Source organism: Botrytis porri, assembly GCF_014898465.1.
Source record: "Botrytis porri strain MUCL 3234 chromosome Unknown BPOR_004, whole genome shotgun sequence".
NCBI lineage: Eukaryota > Fungi > Ascomycota > Leotiomycetes > Helotiales > Sclerotiniaceae > Botrytis > Botrytis porri.
Window position 1 is genome coordinate 1,347,663 of NW_024066078.1, and position 14,847 is coordinate 1,362,509.

At 43.1% G+C, this 14,847-nt stretch overlaps 5 protein-coding genes across 5 annotated transcripts; 3 read left to right on the plus strand and 2 right to left on the minus strand.

Annotated features, from left to right (window-relative positions):
• Positions 1 to 196: 196 nt before the first annotated feature.
• On the plus strand, positions 197 to 824 carry EAF01_003358 (uncharacterized protein; the record flags this gene model as incomplete). Its single annotated transcript, XM_038911612.1, has 3 exons — positions 197 to 234; positions 288 to 411; positions 642 to 824. 3 exons carry the CDS (start codon positions 197 to 199, stop codon positions 822 to 824), a joined length of 345 nt encoding a protein of 114 aa, XP_038772847.1.
• Positions 825 to 1,775: 951 nt separating this feature from the next.
• EAF01_003359 (uncharacterized protein) lies at positions 1,776 to 3,858 on the plus strand. The gene is made up of 4 exons (XM_038911613.1): positions 1,776 to 2,425; positions 2,479 to 2,978; positions 3,043 to 3,178; positions 3,232 to 3,858. Exons 1-4 carry the CDS (start codon positions 1,870 to 1,872, stop codon positions 3,762 to 3,764), a joined length of 1,725 nt encoding a protein of 574 aa, XP_038772848.1. The 5' UTR covers positions 1,776 to 1,869; the 3' UTR covers positions 3,765 to 3,858.
• A 1,343-nt stretch (positions 3,859 to 5,201) lies between these two features.
• Positions 5,202 to 6,421, minus strand: EAF01_003360 (uncharacterized protein; the record flags this gene model as incomplete). The annotated part of the gene is made up of 2 exons (XM_038911614.1): positions 5,202 to 6,198; positions 6,255 to 6,421. 2 exons carry the CDS (start codon positions 6,419 to 6,421, stop codon positions 5,202 to 5,204), a joined length of 1,164 nt encoding a protein of 387 aa, XP_038772849.1.
• A 316-nt stretch (positions 6,422 to 6,737) lies between these two features.
• Positions 6,738 to 10,354, plus strand: EAF01_003361 (uncharacterized protein; the record flags this gene model as incomplete). Its single annotated transcript, XM_038911615.1, has 3 exons — positions 6,738 to 8,760; positions 8,859 to 10,185; positions 10,276 to 10,354. 3 exons carry the CDS (start codon positions 6,738 to 6,740, stop codon positions 10,352 to 10,354), a joined length of 3,429 nt encoding a protein of 1,142 aa, XP_038772850.1.
• A 1,337-nt stretch (positions 10,355 to 11,691) lies between these two features.
• Positions 11,692 to 13,184, minus strand: EAF01_003362 (uncharacterized protein; the record flags this gene model as incomplete). Its single annotated transcript, XM_038911616.1, has 2 exons — positions 11,692 to 12,593; positions 12,659 to 13,184. 2 exons carry the CDS (start codon positions 13,182 to 13,184, stop codon positions 11,692 to 11,694), a joined length of 1,428 nt encoding a protein of 475 aa, XP_038772851.1.
• Positions 13,185 to 14,847: the final 1,663 nt, after the last annotated feature.

Below are 14,847 nucleotides of genomic sequence, written 5' to 3' on the forward strand. Positions count from 1 at the left end.
GTTGCCTGAATGTTAAGGTGCTGATGTAAGCACGAGGCGCAAGGGCTCTCTAATTGGCACGTGAATGATCTAACTATAAGCGTGATAGCTCTAGCGAGTTATCGCGCACGAAGAATTTGTTCAATTTGACAAAACTCAAGAATCAATCGACAACGCCAACGACCTCAATCGACCTCCGAATCAGAAATTCGCCAACATGTCGTCCAACAGATTGACCTACAGACGCCGAAACCCGTGAGTTTCAATTATACAACGTTGGAAGAAGAGCCATATATTGATTAAAATAGATACAACACTCGATCCAACAAGGTCAGAGTTGTTAAGACCCCCGGCGGCGAGCTTCGTTATCTTCACATCAAGAAGGCCGGTACTGCACCAAAGTGCGGTGACTGCGGAATTAAATTGCCAGGTGTAAGTTGATATCTTTCGATTGAATTACAAGGGAGGAGGAAGAAAGGAAAACTCGAAAAATCATTCGCCAGGTTGGAATACAAGCGCGAGACAATTATCTACATGGCACCAGTTTTTATTTAGCGATGGCCGATATGGGCTCCGGGCTCTCGAACGTAGCGATGGTTGATTCCAACGGAGTTTTGATTATTAAAAAATTGGTTATGGAAATGCTAATTCATTTCCTGTAGATCCCAGCCCTCCGACCCCGCGAATACTCCCAGATCTCCCGCCCAAAGAAGACTGTTCAACGTGCCTACGGAGGATCAAGATGTGCCAACTGCGTTAGAGATCGTATCGTCAGAGCTTTCTTGATTGAGGAGCAGAAGATTGTCAAGAAGGTTCTCAAGGAGTCTCAACAAAAGAAGCGTTAAGCGGTTGATTAGTTCTGGGTCCTTTGGTGTTTGACTGGGAAGGCTGGAATGAATCGCAGCAGGAAATAGCTGTATAAATCTCAGGGCTTCCACCAATTCATGAGCTTCGACTACACTGAGTGCCTGTCCATTGTGAGGTTGGCGTCAGAATGCATAAAGGTGAATGGGGTTCGATTCGGATCTGTTCACCGGTTAGTGAAGCAGGCAATTAATCGGGGTTTTCGAGCAATTTATGAAAATACTGCAAAGACAATGTTCGCCTTTTTCTACGACTATGTGAGCCGAGTTTACCATCACATGATGAATTCCATTCGACAAGTCAGACAACAGGGGAGATGTACATCTTCCATACCGAACCAGAAAGGTCTCGTGAATACAGCCCCAGCAGCCTCTTGGAACCATAAATAGGTTTCACCAATGTGTGACATCGTGACTTCCACTTCGTGATATTTCTTCAATCTCAGCTCCCCTTTTTTTCAAAATCTACGATGCAAATCCTACCCATCAACTGTAAATCCATTCATGAATATTGACCAAACAGAAGTCGCTCTTTTTAGGCATTTGAAGAGTAGGTAAAAGCAACAGATTACATCATGCCATGTGGTAGCAAGGAGTAATTAATCAGTCGCAGTCCAAAATACACATTCACATAACTTACGCGACCTTGCATTAACGAGTTTTTATACGAGTAACAAGTGATAATTGACTGTTCACTAAATTCCATAAAGATTTGGTCTTATCGGTAGATCGTTTCCTTCAGTAAGTTCTCGGAAGCTCTACTATTGATGTCTGCACTCGAAATGAAAGATTGGTGTGCATGTTGCGAAGATCTGCCTAACACTTTTTGTACACCGATCTGTTGGTTGCCCAGGCAAAATAGCGCCCTGACACTTGACGTGCCTAGTGAGCTCTTCTGTCTCAAAACCGGGCTGACATCATTAACTTGCCAACCCAAGTGGTAAGTTTCTGTCTGCGGACTCATACTTTTCAGCGATAGGTAAATCTTATTTATACATACAACTTGACAACCTCAGCGCAATACCTAATGGCGCCGAATAACAACAGTCCGCTGTTCGCGTCAGGAAGACCCTCTTCCTCTAATTCCGAAGAAAGAGCTGCGGCAGAAGACGATGCGCTTCTTGGTAATCGACGAAAGAATTCCTATGAAGCCAAGAGACCTGGATTCTGGAGAGAGATCGGGCTCTTCACTTGGGCTGTTGTTGCTACTGCTGCTGTCATCGTCCTAGGCGTTTTATTGTCGCAAAGCCATCAAGCTCCAAAGAAGACAAAGCAAAATGGGAAGCGCAATCTTATTTTCATGGTGAGCGATGGAATGGGCCCGGCATCTTTGAGTTTGACCAGAAGCTTCCGACAATTCGAAGGAGATCTGCCCATCAATGACATTCTTCAACTTGATCAACATTTTATCGGTTCGTCGCGCACGAGATCAAGCAGCAGTCTTGTCACAGATAGTGCGGCGGGAGCTACTGCATTTAGTTGTGGGAAAAAAAGCTATAACGGCGCAATTTCTATGTTGCCCGATCACACCCCATGTGGTACTGTACTCGAAGCTGCGAAGAGAGCTGGTTATACCACGGGCTGTAAGTGAACAACTGCCATGTTCAATCAGACATCGAAGTGCTAACATCTCCAGTGGTTGTCACAACAGATATCACGGACGCGACCCCAGCTTGTTTTGCCTCACATGTTGATTACCGAATGCAGGAAGACTCCATAGCTTTACAAGAGGTGGGAGAACATCCCCTTGGACACCGAGTGGTAGATTTGATGTTGGGCGGTGGACGCTGTCACTTCTTGCCCAATACATCGGAATCCAGTTGCAGAGCTGATGATCGCGATGTCACAAAATTGGCGCAAGACAAATACGGGTGGACATACATTGATACCAGAGAGGATTTTGACAAATTGAAGCTTGGAAAGAATGTTCAGCTGCCACTTTTGGGTCTATTTTCTGATACAGATATTCCTTTCGAGCTTGATCGACGAAACATGAACGATGTCTATCCTTCCCTTGATGAGATGGCAAGAACAGCTTTGACTGCGCTCGAAGCTGCAACCAAAGATAGTGATAAGGGTTTCTTTCTCATGATTGAGGGAAGTCGAATCGATCATGCCGGCCATGGAAATGACCCAGTAAGTTACTATAGATCACTTGGAGGCGACATGACGAGTAGTATGACTGACTAGATTTTTTTAGGCCGCCCAAGTTCACGAAGTACTTGCCTATGATCGAGCTTTCCAAAGTGTGATTGGTTTCCTGGACAAGAGCGATACAGAAGGTGCTCTTGTTGCTACAAGTGATCACGAGACTGGAGGCTTAGCTGTTGCAAGACGTAAGATATACCAGCTCGTCATGCCCATGACCTATTGCTAATTTCATATTCAGAACTTAATCCTTCATACCCTCAATATTTATGGTACCCTGAGGTGTTGGCAAATGCTTCCCATTCATCAGAGTATCTTTCTAGGGCTTTAAGGGCTCATGTTGCTTCTTCAGAAGCGATTGCCAATGGACGCCCCGTGAGTAGGCGATTCGTGAAAGAAGATCTCATTAAGAAAGGTCTCGGGGTTATGGACGCGAGTGAGGAAGAGATTGATCGCGTACTTGACAACCCGGCGCTTTCTGCTTATGCTTTCGCCGATATCATCAGCTGCAGAGCACAGATCGGTTGGTCAACTCACGGTCACTCTGCTGTGGATGTCAACATCTATGGTTATGGTGCTGATGTACTTCGTGGAAACCACGAAAATATCGAAGTCGGCGAATTTTTGAGAGATTATCTCAATGTCGACGTTGATGCAATCACAGCAGAACTAAACAGCAAGGCTGATGGCCAAAGTCTTTCGCCTGCTTCAAACCCCGAGGTTCCAGATTTTGGAAGATACGAAGAAAGACTCAAGAAGAACTTGCCACAATAGTTTCCAAGTACTAATTTGTCTTTTCATTATACCCAATCTTATTAGAGCTAGAATCATCGAAAATTTACAAAATTATTTCATAAATTTGTTGAGCAAGATCATAGCTTCCCGTGACATTCTTTAGCAAACTGTTTCTTCCGATTAGAGTAACACAAAATCCTCTTTGCCCGTACCAACCTTCTCATTCTTCCCTCAATATCCTGCATGAAACAATCCTCATCACAGTCAGAGACTCAACAAACAGCTGATGCGGGACCCACTATCTCATCTTTTTGTGTAGCTGTTTGAGGTTTGCAAAATGCCAAACTCAAGCATCAACATCACATTTTTGCAATCGCTATGATGGTAAAATTCCGATTTGAGGAATAGCTATCTGCTCGCACTTTTTGCTTGCTGTCGGAGGATTTTCTATAAATAGTGCGCCGTTTGAATAATCGGGGATGATGGCCCGCCGTACAGCGAAGAGTATTCTTTGCGTACAGCAAATGAAGACTCATATTGTGAAGAGCAGGTGTGTCACATTGATCAATGATAGGAATTCTCAGTTATGGGAGAATCATGAGAGAGCTTGTGTTTCCGGTATAAGTATACTTCTTGTAGCTTCGTATTCCGAAGTCTTCTTTTGAACAGCACTTTTGTATTGTAGGTGTGATCATTGATCTTTCTCTCTTCCCATTCAAATTGATCACCATCCACCATTCATCTAGCTCTCAGTCCTAAAATCCCAGATTCATACTTGTTAAATCTCCCATCTGAACCAAAACCAATCATATGTGCAATTACTGGAGCATAGAGCCCCTTTGCGGCCACCGCACTCTCCACGCAGGACCCAACTGTTACCTTCTCTACGCACAATTAGCACGCATCAATGATCCACGAGAATTAGCACGACCGGGTTTACCGTTCGAACTTCCAAATGAATGTTTACCGAATCGCTGGAATATTCGGCCGAAATATGTTAATGGATATTGTTCTTCGGAGTGTAGAAACAATGGGATTTTGTATGCGGGAAGAAGGTGTGGAGAAAGGGATGCGAGATATGGGCCCGGGAGTGAGAGAATTGGGGTAGGGTGGAGGTACTGATGGTGCGGTTCTGGGCATAGATTTCGAAAATTCGAATGTGATCACCTTGTGGATCATGACCTAAGACTGGGCATTGATATGAAATCGCTGTACAGGGACGGTTTCTTGACGCATTGGAGGACGAAGTTCATGATGGACGTACATAATCAGGGTTGAAATCAGGATTGGATGTTAGTGTCGATGATTGGGCTTTAGAACCACATTGCAGGAGTTTTTGATGGTAATGAAAATATGACTTAGATCCATGGTATCTTCAAATTGCTGGAACTTCAAGTAGTGGCCATTATGCCACAGATTTTGACGTAGCGAAACCAGCGTTATTGGCTAAACATTTTGATTGTGAACACTATTACATCAAAGATTCCGTCTAGTATACGCCCAGTATGCCTTGTATGGCAACTTCCATTCTCTTGCCCTAAGCTCCGGCCTAAACACATCAAAATCGAGTTGTTCAAGCTTTTCCAGCCATAATCTAGTGGGGACTGCCTGCATGAATACACCAAATCCTCTCTCTATATCGCTGACTTGGGTGTTGTCACCTTCTGCATAGTAGTGGCCATCCTCACCTTGATGCTCAAACTCGTGACCTGCGTCTTTACCCGCTTGGAGATTCTTTAACATTTCCCTGGCAGTAATCAAATGATCATTTGCTCTGGTCGCCACTGTGAAAATGGCATCTTTTAGACCAGGGGCTTCTGCCCCGTGCCTCAATACATCCTCTTCTTTAACGCCAGTTTCGGCCATAACATCCAATGGTAGAACGACTGCTCCTTGTTGCCCACCAGCATTACCACCAAGCGCGCCACCAAAAGCTGCATTGTTGCTATGATGGTTTGGTGGTGGTGGAAATGCTATCAGTGGCAAACCCCTTAGAACTGCAGCAATCCCGGCCGCTTTACCGATATGACTTGCAACATGATCGGCTGCCATAGATTGTAGAGGTAAAGCTGCTAAAGTCAAGTACATTAATGTCGAATATGTATTCTCCGCGTACATCTCAAGCGCATCCATGTTTGTATAAGGTCGATTATCCATATATTGTTCCCTTGTATTGATCACTTTCATGAACCAACCCTTCATCACACTTGTGCTGATTCCATCATATCGCGATTGAAGAGACGTGAGCGCATGATGTAGAAGGATAGCGACAGGTTCTTTCGGGGGTGTGTTCGCAAATGTTCGGTTCAAATTATCTCGCCAGAACTGCATGCGCAATGCTCCAACTGTTGGATTTGATACAATATCTGGTATACGAGCTAACTCAATATTGAGAGCACGAATTGAAAGATAGGCATCTCTTGTTGAGGGAGGAATAAAGGTTTGAAGAGTATATGATGGCGAATCAAACTTTCTAGGAATCAATTAGATATGAGGAATTGAGAGACTCACAGGGCTCGCAGAACTGACTGGATAAGATTGGAACAATATGTCCTGGCTTGATTTATATCTTCTTCTGTCAACCGGGAGGCAAATGGCGCGGGTGTACTGTAGGAGGTAGTAGCATAGGCGCATCTCGAACTGATATATGTCTTGGGACAGCTTTGAAGCCGTCGCAGAATTTGGGACTTGTACATTAGAATTATTGTTGTCGTGAGTGACTAGTGAATGAATTGTAAATTGCAAATTCTTTATAATTGTCCCTCTTTGAATGGTTATATGTAAGAATTACATTGACAAAGCTGTTAGCACAATAATTTACAAGGATAAGATAAGATACCCCGACGTCACTATCGTAAACATCTAAATTATTTTTTTGTCGCGTCCATCCATCGCGTGACTGCGCGTTTCCATCAAATCAGCAGTAGAATACTACTCAGTTGCCCTTGCTTTTTGTTCTTATTCTGAAATGACAGATTTAATTCGTGTGAGACTTCCATAGCTTCTGCGGATATGGAGGGGCCTCCAGCAAAGAGAAGAAGGTTCTTTACGGAAATAGCTGAGGGTTTGGAATCTTCACAAGGTGAAGAGGCGACAAATGTACCAGATGAAATCGACGCGCTGCCTCCAGCAATCGCCAGCTCTACAAACGAAACCGCAGACCAGAATCCTCAAGATGATCCGGTTTTGGAGGAAAGAACACTCGCTGAAGATTCGCAGACTATATTCGATCAGGAAACGTTCGAGAGCTTCATTGGCGATAAAGTGACTCCGGAAGAACTGAGAGGGTTACGAGAGGCGTCTGGAAATGATATAGAGAAGGCTGTGAATATGTACTTTGATGGATCTTGGAAACGACCTGCGCTTGTCTCCGGTCTCTCCAGATCTTCGTCAAACTCCAGAAGCGCTTTTAGTTCCTTCGCGAAGTCTGTCAATGGCGGCACTTTTGATGGCTCCAAGCCAAGCTCTCCAAAATCAAACGCCTCTTCAAGAACAGTCTCGCCTCGTCGAACTATGCCAGAATACCGGTATATTGGGGCTTTTGGGGTTGGAGGCTGGGCTACGAAAAGTGGAATAAGTTTAATCAAACATGGCGAAGTTGTGCGGATAGAGCGTCAAAAGATACAACCACCCAAGGCACCGGCCGGAAGGGGAAAGGGCAGAACATCAGTGGCTCAAACATTACCAAAACCTAATAGCGCCGCAGCACGGCGTGTCGATGTCATTGTACGTTTCACCAATTCGAAGGGATTTGAAGTTGGTCGTCTTCCTCAGGAAACGGCAAATTGGGTTTCTACTTTAATTGATCAAAGGATATGCAAGTTCGAGGGTACATGTGTATATGCGCCTGAAAGAATTCGTACCAACGATACTGTCTTTCTTCAACTCAGGTGCTCATTATTAAGAACTGCTTTCGACGACCGCAGTTTCCAGGCCCCTGATAATCGGGTCACTGGTTTTTTTGAAGAGAAAGAAAGTTCTGAAGAAAAGGGTCTGAGACTCCGTCAGGTCGCGTTAGTTAATTTATTTCAAGAGATTAATTTGCTTCCTACGCAAACAAGCGAAGCAACCGCGAAACATAAGCGTCAGGGACTCTTAAGTGCTGCAGAGGCAGCTGAACATTATGATAAAGATGAATCTAAAGTTCCTGGTTCGGGTACTTCCACTCCCCCATCCGAAGAGGCAGAGGAAGGAAAAGAACTTGAGCAAGACCAACTTGACACTTTGTATAGCAAAGCTCAATCCTTTGATTTTAATGCTCCTGAGGCTGAACCAGCAGAAAGTTTTGCAATGGATTTGCGACCCTATCAAAAGCAAGCATTGTATTGGATGATGGCGAAAGAGCGCGACGATAAAGATAATAAGAGAGAAGCCTCGATGCATCCTCTGTGGGAAGAGTACGCTTGGCCTTTGAAGGACATGGATGACAAGGAGGTCATTCAAATTGCTGATCAAGATAAATTCTACATCAATCCATATTCCGGTGCACTTTCCTTAGATTTCCCTCTTCAAGAACAACATTGTCTTGGAGGCATTCTTGCCGATGAGATGGGTCTTGGGAAGACTATCGAGATGATGAGTCTTATCCACTCTAGTAAGTCTGATGTGGCTACGCGACTCGATGAGAAACGCTCAAAGGCGACATCAGTAAATAGTTTACCTCGACTTCCAGCCAATTCATCATCTATAGAAAGAGCACCCTGTACAACTCTTGTCGTGGCACCAATGTCCCTTCTTGCTCAATGGCAAAGCGAAGCTGAAAATGCTTCTAGGGATGGAACCATGAAGAGTATTGTCTATTATGGTAGTGATAAAACAGCAAATCTTCAAGCTCTTTGCTGTGAAGCTAATGCTGCATCTGCTCCTAATGTTGTTATTACAAGTTATGGTGTCATCTTGTCTGAGTTCAATCAGGTTACTGCTAGGAATGGTGATAAAGGTGGTCATGGAGGTTTATTCTCGCTCTCATTCTTCCGGGTAATATTGGATGAAGCTCATTATATTAAAAATAGGCAGTCTAAAACCGCGAAAGCATGTAAGTCAATCTGGACACACTTTTGGCCCAAAGTATAATAGCAATGGTCTTGTTATTCTTAACATTTTATGGCCCCTGACACTGACCCAACTTTCTAGGCTATGAGATTGCTGCCGAGCATCGATGGGCACTTACTGGTACACCCATTGTTAATCGATTAGAAGATCTTTTCAGCTTGGTTCGATTTTTAAGAGTAGAACCTTGGAGCAATTTCTCTTTTTGGAAAACATTCATCACAATACCATTTGAATCCAAAGAATTTATGCGTGCCCTCGATGTCGTTCAAACGGTATTGGAACCTCTGGTACTCCGTCGAACAAAAGACATGAAAACACCAAACGGTGAAGCATTAGTTCCTCTACCCAAAAAGACCATCGATATTGTTGAAATCGAGCTATCAGAAGCCGAACGCGAAGTCTATGATCACATCTTCACCAGAGCCAAACGTACCTTCTCAGCCAACATCGAAGCAGGCACAGTTCTCAAAGCCTATACAAGTATCTTCGCTCAAATTCTCCGCCTCCGCCAATCATGCTGTCATCCCATTCTTACCCGCAACCAAAACCTAGCAGCAGACGAAGAAGATGCTGCCGAAGCCGCAGACGCTGCAAGTGGTCTTTCAGACGACATGGATCTTCAACATCTCATCGAGCGCTTTAAGCTCAACGAAGAATCAATCGATACCAATATCTTCGGGGCACATGTCCTCGAACAAATCCGCGACGAAGCAGAAAATGAATGTCCAATCTGTTCGGAAGAACCAATGATCGAACAAACCGTCACCGGGTGCTGGCATTCAGCGTGCAAAAAATGTTTGCTAGATTACATCAAACATCAAACCGACAGAGGTGAAAGTCCCCGCTGTTTCAGCTGTCGCGAACGCATCAATCCACATGATATTTTCGAAGTGGTAAAAGATGAAGGACATCCCGAAAGTAGAAATGGGAAATTAAAAATAAGTCTTCAGCGAATCGGCTCCAATGGATCGGCGAAAATCGCAGCTCTGTTATCGGATCTTAAATCGATACGGAAAGAATCGCCATCGATGAAATCAGTCGTGTTTAGTCAATTTACATCTTTTCTCTCTTTGATCGAACCTGCTTTAACGAGATCTTCGATCCCGTTTTTGAGATTGGACGGCTCGATGCCGCAGAAAGCGAGGGCGGCAGTTCTGGCTCAGTATAAGGAGAGTGAGAAGGGGGTCGTGCTTCTACTTAGTTTGAGAGCGGGAGGAGTGGGTTTGAACCTGACGATAGCGAAGAGAGTTTTTATGATGGATCCGTGGTGGAGTTTTGCGGTCGAGGCGCAGGCGATTGATAGAGTGCATCGTATGGGACAGGTGGGGGAGGTGGTGGTTAAGAGGTTTATTGTTAAGGGGAGTGTGGAGGAGAGGATGTTGAGGGTGCAGGATAGGAAGAAGTTTATGTGAGTTTTTGTGATTTTTGTGATTCTTTTACTTTTGGAGAAGGGGCGGATTGAGGAATGGGTAGTGGAATAGATGCTAATGGTTCATAGTGCGAGCTCCCTGGGTATGATGAGTGATGAGGAAAAGAAATTACAAAGAATCGAAGATATCAAGGAACTTCTTTCCTAAATATCATATTCTAGAGCCAAAAAAAAATGGTAACAAGCAAGCTGGCCGAAGTCAAGCGAGGAGCGCCGGCATGGGAGATGCGAGGTGGGTGGATGGATGGATAGATAGATAGATAGGTAATAAGATAAAAGAGAGACGAAGCAAGATATACTATCCGAAGAAGGGATAAGCTATATATATAGATAGTGTATAGTGTGTATCGTATCCTACTCCTATAGGTATATATCCATCCATCCACAGACTCAATCTTACACACCTCAATATCAAAGAGGAGGGAGGGGAGGGGATAATCGAGAGCGCACTCGAGATGTAAATACATCTACACACCCACTTGATAGAAAATGAATGGAATAAAATAAAATAACCTCAATACGATCAATACAATATCCATAATCTCCATCTAGGTATGCAAATCCATTCGTGTCGTTATTATCATCACCATCATCACCATCACCATCATCACGATTACCTAGCTATGCTTACGATTAAGAATATCCATTCTCTACAAGTAGATTAATCTACACCACCAGGTATATTCTCTACAAGTATATACTTGTTTGAATACCTATGTGAGTACCAATATAATTACCCATTTGAATCCCTATCAGAGTACTTAGTATACTCATAAAGTATTCATATTATATCTATCTATTTATATAGATAGAAATAGAAATAGCTACTACTAGATAAACATCATATGTCTAAATATCTAAATATTCACATACTAGCAAGCTCGATAACTTATAAGTGAGTAAACAGATACGATAGTGAACTTTGAATCAGAGTAAGATACTCATTTTTACTATGCGGATATTTCTATCATATCTTCTATTTATTTATTTGTTTATTTATCAATCACATAGTGAGAGAATTCATAAAGTATTAGTATCAACACATTACAGAGCTCGAAAAAGTAGTACAAATAGATCCGGAGAATTTGATTCTAATTCATTCAATTAAACAGATAATGCTAATTATGTATATGTATCTCCAAGTAATTACTAATACCCCTACGATTCTTCTCTTCTCTTCTCTACTCATCCACACAAGAAAGAGTAGAATTGTATTCCCTTCAACCATTAAAAAAAACTCCATTTTTATTCCTTTCCATCCCATCCTGTTCATTTCGGTTCACTTGCATGTGTTTATGCAAGTAAAATCCGTCCATAATTTAGGGGGTATATCCGAACAACGTACTCCTTTTTCCCAACGCAAATAATACAATCCTTCTTGTTCCCCGGTAAAACTACCAATACTCTGCGCAAATGCAAATACATCTACTTTTCCCAAACGCCGATAATGTTCAAATATTCACGAGTCATGAGATATATATCTGATTAATGAGGTGCGTGATCACTTCCACTTGCGCCATCCAATGCGGGTAAGTGTTCGTAATCGGGGATGGGGGGTCCATCATATAAATCCGTATTAACGTAAGTTGGGGGACTGGCGGGAACATTCTCGTAGAGAGGAGGTTGTTCCTCATCCCACGAGATGCCCAAACCTGATCGCTCGGTAACGGTGAGGTTGAAGTGCATTCGTAAAACTCGTGCGCCTCCGGTTGGAGTGACTTGTGTGGGTTTTTTGATGGGTGCGAATTCTTCGGAGACAATCATCTCGACAATGAGAGTATGGAATACTTCCGTGCCATCTTCAGCTTTCATGTCGCAAATTGGTTTGGCATCGGGACGAATCGAGATGGGAAATTCGATTTCGATGGCTCCATCGGCTGTTTCGTAGTTTGATTTCCATCCAGATTTGATCTCCTCAGTAGCTAGGGTACGGGCATCTTGATGAGCAGCACCTTTCTTGTTCTCGCCTTCTTTGGTCACCTTCGAAGCATGTTTGGAACATGCTGGCGAAATAACTCGGTGAGTTTCATCCAAACGCCATGTCAAACGCTTCAACTTCCAATGATTCTGCGTCTTGGCGTCCACATTACGATTTACAACACCATCCATGCGCATGGAAATGTTTGCTTCACCAATTGGATAGATGACGGGAGGAAGTTGACAGTTGGCGGTCAAATTTGTTGGTGGAAAGATTCGGATCGAGTTGCGTGGTGTGTCGGAAGGGATGATAGCACGCTTGATATTAAGGATGTGGGAGAGTTTCATTGGCTCGCCAGTCTTTGGCACCAATGTAGCTTTGAGAACGTATTCGATGTTAGACAAGCTACCCTTCATACTTGCAGGTAGATGTCCTGGAAGGAGAAAGCTGAATGGAAAGTCATGTTCACCTATAAATTTCAATTAGAATTCTGTAAAAGAAAATGAGAGTGTAGTGTAATGTTTTAGTAATTACCTTTGCGAAGTGTAGCTGGACCTTGAAGGAAATTCCAAGTCGTTAAATCCTTGGATTGGTGGGTACACTCATGACAGTGCGCATGGAATGGTTTCTTTTGTGTGACCTCCAATGCCAATCGCATTTTGAAAGACTCAATTGCAAACTTCTCATCGTGAATGTGTAACTTTAATTGACCTGAGAGTAATGCGCCGGTGCTCGAGCTCGTAGAACCATAGAGGACCAAAGGTGGTGACTCAATGGCGCAGTCGAGTGTAGCACCATGATATTGAGGAATGGATTTCGAAGAAGTTTTGGGTGAATGAAGACCGGGTATCGAAATACGCTTGTGTGTAAGAGAAAGGTCGGGCATCTTGGCGGCTTTATCGTCTGCTATAGAAGAGGCTGATGAAGATGGTGTGCGACTTTTCAACGACGGTCTACTACTTGAATTCCTTCTGGAAGTTTTCTTTCCTTCCGTTGGGAGATCAAATGGATGTGAATGAGATCGAAAGAACGATGTAACGTGCTGCATAGTGGCAGGCATTGGTGGGGTCTTTGTGTGGCGTCTTGTCTTGAACAAGGAAAATAGAGTTTTTTTCTTCTTCTTCTTCTTCTTCTTTTCTTCTTCTTTTGTTTGGCGGCCGCGCAACAGTATTTATGTGGCTTTTAATAGTAACCTTTCATTCGTGTTGGAAGCTGTTTAGTGGGAAGTGGTCGTTTGATTCGAGGTACCCTGGTAAGAAAGGGTGAGAGGTGAGAGGTGAGAGGCGAGAGTTGGAGAATTGGAATAACTCTTCTGGATGGATGGATGGATGGATGATGTGATGAGTGATATATCAGAAAGAAGAAGAAGAAGAAGAAGATGATGATGTTGATGATGGATGATGTAATATATAAATATGTGATATATAGGTATGTATTTTAGGTGAGTATTTTAGTAAACTCGATATAGAGTTTTTATATTCTCTTTGTTTGTGTGGAGAAGTGAAAGGGGGATATATATATATATCTTGAGTGTATGATGTGTATGTGATGTGTATATGTCGTATAAATATGAGAATGGATGAATGAAGTAGTGAATGGAATATTATATGTTGATACTGCCCAGGTGAGTCTGGAGTCTGGAGTATGAAGATGAGTATTAAGCACCTTGTTGGAAGAAAGCGGAAAAAGAGGATATGTATAGTAAGGGATATAAAACCAAATACACATGCAAAAGGGTTGGAGGATGGCTCAACTACTACTAAACTACTACTAAACTACTATGGTATTATCATACATCTCTCACCTGCTCTCATTAGACATCCTGCTCCAATTCTCCAATTCTCCCTTACCTTTCGAGGAATTCTATGTGTCAGATGGATTTCTAGTCAACCAGAATTTGACGTCTGTGATTTCATATTTTTCCCTGGTTACCAGGTACACATGCCAAAAAAAGATGAGCGATTGCCCCTCACATGGGAAAATTCGATATTTATCCTTGTTGGTTCTTATGGGTCATGGAATGGACCATGGTGCATTGTTCCTGTTCTGCTCTGCGGCTGCTGCTCGTTCCAACATATGATTATTATGGGGAAAAAGAAGAAAAATCCATGTTACGGGTAATGGAGGACTCAGGATTGTGCGAAGTAGTCTGTGTGTGCTATCACTACCCAGTTGATTCGTCTGTACAATGTAATCTTACAATGTAATTAATGTACATGGTATGTTTGGTGTTTCTCTAACTTTCTCACTGCTGTCTGATTTCAAGCGGTTAAACATCGCATGAGCCGTCGATCGTGGGACTAGAACCATTGAGATTCTACACCGCAGAATGGAGGATGTATGTAGGTGGCATGTGTATGTGGTACCTAAGTGTATGTGTGGGTGTATGTACGATGGATGATGTATTTTACATGCTCAGGAAACTCTTTGAACCCTTAAAACTCTTCAAATAGATATCTAGAGGCTACGTAGGTACAGTATGGTCTGAAGGCTAAATGGCTCATATTCATCCGCGAAGCTTTCCACATTTCCCATCCAAGGGTATTGTTACCAGAGCTCACTTGATGAGACTGATTTTATATGGGAATCTCAGCTCCGATTCTACGATGGTGCCCAAGAAAGTATATATTCATTCATCTTCAATGTTGACTCATCAACCTCCAGCCAAAAGAAGTGGTACATATTTCCCTTTCAAATGTCAGGTACCCATGAAGGAGTATTGT

Excerpts from the sequence above, each read along its gene's own strand:
- EAF01_003359 (XM_038911613.1), top strand. The coding sequence starts at position 1,870 with ATGGCGCCGAATAACAACAGTCCGCTGTTCGCGTCAGGAAGACCCTCT. Across the intron at positions 2,426-2,478 it reads AGCTGGTTATACCACGGGCT|TGGTTGTCACAACAGATATC; the intron begins GTAAGTGAACAA and ends TAACATCTCCAG. Across the intron at positions 2,979-3,042 it reads CCGGCCATGGAAATGACCCA|GCCGCCCAAGTTCACGAAGT; the intron begins GTAAGTTACTAT and ends AGATTTTTTTAG.